Raw genomic sequence first — 6,467 nt, 5'->3', positions numbered from 1 at the left:
TGTGTTTGTGTGTGTGTGTGTGTGTGTGTGTGTGTGTGTGAACAGTATGAAGAAAGGCCAAATCATTAGCATCAGTCGCAGGATTCCACAGCAAAGCCCATTCCAATCTTACATGGAGTTTCAAAAGCACTGGAACAACATGGTAAACACTACAGAAAATAATAGTGCACACCTCTCCTCAATAAGCCCCATCATTTGTTTCATGGTTGTAGCACAAGTAGTGTTCAGACTTTGTGCCAAAGTTTAAAGGAATAATTCACCCAAAAATGAAAATTACCTAAAAAATAAATATTTTTACTCACCCGCAGGCCATCCAAGATGTATATGAGTATGTTTCATCAGATTTTGAGAAATTTAGCATTAGATCACTTGCTCACCAGTGGATCCTCTGCAGTGAATGGGTGCCGTCAGAATGAGAGTCCAAACAGCTGATAAAAACATCACAATCCACAAGTAATCCACACTCCAGTCCATCAGTTAACGTACTGTATTGTGAAGCCAAAAGCTGTGTTTTTGTCATTCATACATCAAGGTGTTTTCAATAAAATGTTTCTCTTCATGACCAAAATATGAGTTCATAATCCATAATAGTGCTTCCTTCAGTGAAAAAGTCCATCTCCTGTTGTCCTCTCACATCAAAATCCTCACATATATTTGTTTAGAGCTGTTTTTGCTTGTAAATAGTGCTTGATTTGTGCATATTTCTCTCTTGATTCGGACAGGAAGACCTTTTCTCTGGAGAAGCAATATTATGAAAATCAGTTTAAAGTTAAAATGTCTTGATTGATTTGTTTATTCCGAACACACAGCTTTTCACTTGACAAGACATTAATTTTCAGACTGGAGTCATGTGGGTTACTTGTGAGTTATTGTGATTGTTATGCAACATAATTATTCCCCAACAAATTCAGAACAGTTCTCACTGCATTATTAAATTAGAGCAAACAATTTACAGATCATTAGAGAGTTTCAGGATTTTTTATTTATTCACAGGGCTGCACTCAAATAAAACAGCATGGCTTGACAGTTAATGGTGTCTCAGTGTCTGACACAGCTTTTGTTGCTTACAGTTTGTAAATTGACTGTCATTCTGGAAGTGTTGCACTCTCTTGCCAGTCTGTTAATATGTGTGTGTGTGTGTGTGTGTGTGTGTGTTCAGCACTCTGATCCACTTCTGTTTGGTTTAGAGGTCACAATGTAACCTTTGATCACTAACAGACTTTATCAAACAAAATTTGTATGTATGTGCAGACATGCACGATTACCCATTTATATTGTATATACACCGTCTGTTTAAACCTAAATCACATCCAAATATTTAGTTTGAAAGTGCTAGCTTGCTTACAAATATACTCAAACACAGACAAATGCTAATCTGCCCATTAAAAAACTCTTTCTTAATTTCACTAAACTGTATAAATGTTCCTGTCTCTCTGTACTCTCTGTCTTGCTCTTCTGTCTGTCTCTTTAACTGTCTCTCTTTCTTGTTTTAGTATGGATATCAGCTGTCCTCAGTAAGCGAAGAGGAAGTCGTCTACTGCAGTGTGTACTTTAAACCAATAGGTGACGAGCTGTTCACGTATCCTTTAGTAAAGGTTTTAGTTAATGATCACTTCCCTGTCAATAAGATATTGATTTCAGCTGTTTATAGCACAACATTTGCTCTCAGTAAAATGGTACAGACTTGTCCAAAACACCAATTTATGATCTTCTTGTGCTCCATTTACAGCATCACACTTTTAATTTTATCATCAATCTGAAGGCATTTTTGCTAGAAAAAAATCAATTGTTTTTCAGACATAAATTCTATTGATGGATTACAAATTGAATGTGAAAAGTAGTACAGCAGACTGTTTTGACTGACATTCATGCAACATGATAATGACACCTAGTGGACATGAGATGGGTTGTACTCTTCAGAATGTTCAGACTGCAGAACTGGCATCACATACTGTGCTACAGTATGTACACTGAACACTGCCAACATGTGAAACAGTTTGCATTATGCAACATTTCAAGCATTAGTATGATACATTGTTGCCACGTGACCTTATTACATTGCATTAATTTCATCAGTGATGTACAATTATCTTCTTAATGGTTACATGGTTATTTTAAATATTTAATCCAATTTTGGGAAAATCCTGATGGCAATACAATTAAATGATGAATCAAGAATCAGATGTTAGAAATTATGTCTTCTGGTTGCTACATAAATAGAAGGCCAAGTGCTTTTAAAAAAAAGCATTTATTTAATCAAAGATACAGTAAAAATAGTAATATTGTGAAATATTATTCCAATTTAAAATAACTGTTTTCTATGTTAATCTATTTTAAAATGTAATTTATTCCTGTGGTGTAAATGTGTATTTTTATCATCATTACTCCAGTCTTCTGTGAAACAAGATCTTTCAGAAATCATTCTGATATGCTGATTTGTTGCTCAAGAAACTGCTTTAGCTGCTAAAAAATTTTTGCGGTATTATTGAATAGAAAAAGAAAACCATTTATTAGAATTAGACAATTTTGTAACATTTTAATTGTCATTACTGTCACTTTTTATCAATTTATTTAATCTTTGCTGAGTGAAAATATTTCTTTCTTTCATTAAAAAAAAAGCTAACTTTTAAACAACACTGTACATAAAGAAAATCTGCATATTATACTCAGTATACAAGCTCTATACTGAAGTAATAGTCAGAGCAGCCTTCATCTGTGTTTCGTCCCAGTGCAACGAGTCCCAGAACTCTGGGAATTCAACACTATTCCCAAACATGTTTATCATTATAAATATTACATAACACCCATTTTCACACTTGTGCTAGATCTCTGCACATAATGAATCAGGTCTGCACTTTACATTACACATTGCGGGGACAAATTAAAGATGATAAACAAACCATACATTTTTAATCATGCCGTGTTTGGATCTTGTTTATTTATAACTGCATTGTTTTTTTTAATTGTTTTTTTCTATGTTGGCAATAAATATCCTTGACTTCCTGCTCAGATATCCATTGTGCTGCATCCGCACTCAGCCAGTACAGTGCTTTCCCAGAGTGGACCAGCAGGGGGTGCTGGGAACCATCGTATCAGATCTGCAGGCCGGACTGGAGAGTGTGTGCGGTTTTTCAGTGCGGATGACCTGCAAGCCTTGCTACTACAGCAATGAACTGAACAGACCAGACACTCAGGTACTGCATACACACACACACACACACACACACACACGTGTCCATAAACACAAACATGCTGTCACTCAGCTTACTCTCCTGCTGATAGCAATAAAGTAGCAATCAATTGGATTTGACATCAAGTACTGCACTCTGCTGCTTAGTATTACTTCTGACATTGCCCAATTTGTTATGAATATGCTCATCTGCAGCACAGATGCAACTGGATATGTTGCTTTATGGATGCATGTTCCAAAACTATTGAAATGCATGTGTTATCCAGATTTGAAAAACAAGCGGATTATGCAGACAGTAGAAATCCCTTTTTAAATGAAATTAGAAACATGTTTTGCAGACATTAAATACTTTTGGAAAGCTGCCATGTCGACTGGTGTGGCATGCTATTCTCAATATAAAACAAATGATTTGATACCGAATGTTATGTTTTTTCTTAATTATTATATGCAGTTTTTATGGCCTGATTTAAAAAAAAAAGGACCAGTTACAGACACATGATATGTTGGAGCAATTTCATATTTTATAAATAAAAGTCAAATTTGTACAATTATTAAAATATTAATGGACCTGCAGTAGATTACTTATTGTGTAGCAAATTTTCTTAACTATTATGCATGCAGCTTTGATGGCCTGATTTAATTTATTTGTCATACCACAATTAGAATTTAGTAAAAATGTTTAAAAATGTGATTAAATCTGGCGAATAAATTAAAAGAAATGGTGATCAGTTACAGGCAGATGATATGCACATTCTCTTTTACAATCTATGTTGGAGCAATTCCATATTTTATAAATAAAAAAGAAATATTTAAATGTATTAAAATTTAAATGGACCTGCAGTAGATTACTTCTTTGAGACAAAAGGAAAAAAAATAAATATGATAAAGCCTTTTTCATTAAAAGCTGATTGTCTATAGCCACACTTTTGGAGTTCATTTATTACATACATTTAAATCTTCATTTATAACTAAAATTATTTTGTAAAGCTAATTTTCGTAATTATGCATGCAGCCTTGATGGCCTGATTTAGAATCTAGTAAATGTGATTAATTATGGTGAATAAATTAAAAGAAATCTTGGCCAGTTTCAGACAGATGATCAGCATGTTCCCTTTTACTCCCATATAAATCTGAAATGTTGATGCTGATTGAAGTCCTTGGACACGTAATACATCAACCTCCCACGTAAGAGATCAAAAGAGACAGCATCTCAAAGCACTTCATGCACATGCAATGCTTATTAATGACTGCAGCTTCATACCAAACAGCAATATTTAGTCAAAGATGTGGCCTTGAGGGTGGTGCACATACTCTGAGGGGATGCACAGTGGTGTATCAGTGACCCAGATCAGGCTTATGTCATTTCCTCGTCACATTCCCCCTCTTCTTTACAAAAGATAAAGTTTGTGAGCAAATAAACAGAGATCAAAAACTCACCCAAGTTATTTGATCTAGTTTTTGAGGACACATCGCCAGCTTTAGCTATAATATCATTGCATTGATTATTGTATCCAGTGCTTTTTATATTGTTTTCTTTGTCTTAAAGATAAATACAGTATTTAAAAAGTGTCCTTTCATAAAACAGCAAATGTTCAAGAATAAAGATCCCTTGTTTAGTAGATGATAATTACAAAATCTTAAACTTTCTCAAAATATAATAACTGGCCTAAACTCACAGTGAAAATGTAATGTAAGTGATACTACATTAGATCATTTCTTCCTGTTAGTTGTTGTTGGCGCATGGAGGAGAGACTAACAGTCAGCCAGATGGGTTAAGGTTTAATTTATACTGGCCAGAGCTGAGGGTTGATGTTATTCAACTTTGACAAATGTTGTGAAACGTGATTTGAAACATTATATGTGCTGTTTGTTAGTACAGATGGAAAGCTGGCACAGAGGAAGCCTTCATTAATCTCATAGACTGTAATGATTGATAATGGCAACATTAGGCAGCAATGATTAACTGACTAATAATTTAACTGTTAATTTATGTTGGATGTACAAAAGCATACTAGTGCCAGCATCATTATCAGCATACATGTTCAGCACAAATAATTGTTTAACTAAGAGGAACCTTAAAGATTTCGCAATCGAGAAAGTATTTTCTTGAGAAAGAGAAAGCTCACAGATGTGGCGGCAGAGTCAGTCTGCCATAATATAACAGGATTTTTGGGGTTATTTACAGTAAGTGTTGCCATGCATGTTGGAGCAATTCTATATTTTATCAGTAAAATTAAATATTGACAATTATTTGAATATATATTGAGTAGTTGTAGTTGATTATTTCTTTTAGGCAAAGTAAAACATTTGACTTAAAAATAATACTATAATTTAAAAAAAAAATCTTTAAAAATAATGCACAATGCCATAATTTTACAGTTGATTTATTACATGAAATAAATGTATTATTTTGTAGTTAAAATGATCTGAAATATTTATAAATTATATCACATTTTATATATTTAATGTCAATTTTGGCTTAAGTTTTACATTTTGATCAATGTCGTTTTGGAGTAGTTATAATCATAATTTAAGACATTTGAAATTTCATGAAAGTTTAATGATAGAAAAATCGGGCTAAAATCGTGCAGTGTGAACTCGGCATAAGCTGTGCATTTTATTGATTTACTCACTTGATTTTAGTAATCAAAAGGCATGTCCAGTAATTAGAAATTATTAAGCGTGTGCCATTTGTGACTCTGGAGCTAAAAAAAAAAAGTCTTACGTAGCACGGGTATATTTGTAGCAATTGCCAAAAATACATTGTGTTGGTCAAAATTATAGATTTTTCTTAATGTTCATTTTACTCACATCCAGTCACAATCTGCACTTCCGAGACCAAAGCTTGTGCCAATCTTCAAAAACACATCCCACACCCACCATGGGAACGTGACTGAGATGCATGCAGCAGGGGCCGGAAGAGCAGAATCTGACAGCAGTTATAAGGCCTCTGTCATCTACTTGTCTGTCATCATCTTCCAAACCCCACTGCTCCACACCAACAGCCTCTTCTAACCAGTTCTCCAGGCCTCCAGCCCCGGAGCGGATGAATTTACCTTTTTCTAAGTGTAAGGAAAAGACCAACAGCGGGGTCAATACGATTATCCCTACTCTGCCTTTAGTACAGATGCAGTCCCACATCATGCCTGAGATCCCCAGCAATAGAGGAGCAAGTAATGCCGAGTTCACACTGCACGATTTTCAAACTCGTCGGATCGCCGTTGTTTTCACACTGCGTGACTATCTGGGGTAGCATTCAGTCGCTGCTGTGTTCACA

At 34.7% G+C, this 6,467-nt stretch overlaps 1 protein-coding gene across 1 annotated transcript in view; it reads left to right on the top strand.

Moving 5' to 3' along the window:
• LOC107713955 (uncharacterized protein C18orf63-like) overlaps window positions 1-6,467 on the top strand; it is a 14,098-nt gene that overhangs the window by 5,718 nt on the left and 1,913 nt on the right. Inside the window, 3 exon segments of the mRNA XM_016519626.1 lie at window positions 46-142; window positions 1,494-1,579; window positions 3,011-3,194. Coding sequence (XP_016375112.1) covers window positions 46-142; window positions 1,494-1,579; window positions 3,011-3,194 — 367 coding nt within the window.

This window comes from Sinocyclocheilus rhinocerous, unplaced genomic scaffold (genome assembly GCF_001515625.1).
Source record: "Sinocyclocheilus rhinocerous isolate Xijiao unplaced genomic scaffold, SAMN03320098_v1.1 scaffold642, whole genome shotgun sequence".
Classification (NCBI taxonomy): Eukaryota; Metazoa; Chordata; class Actinopteri; order Cypriniformes; family Cyprinidae; genus Sinocyclocheilus; species Sinocyclocheilus rhinocerous.
This window is presented reverse-complemented; position numbering and strand designations above follow the sequence as displayed.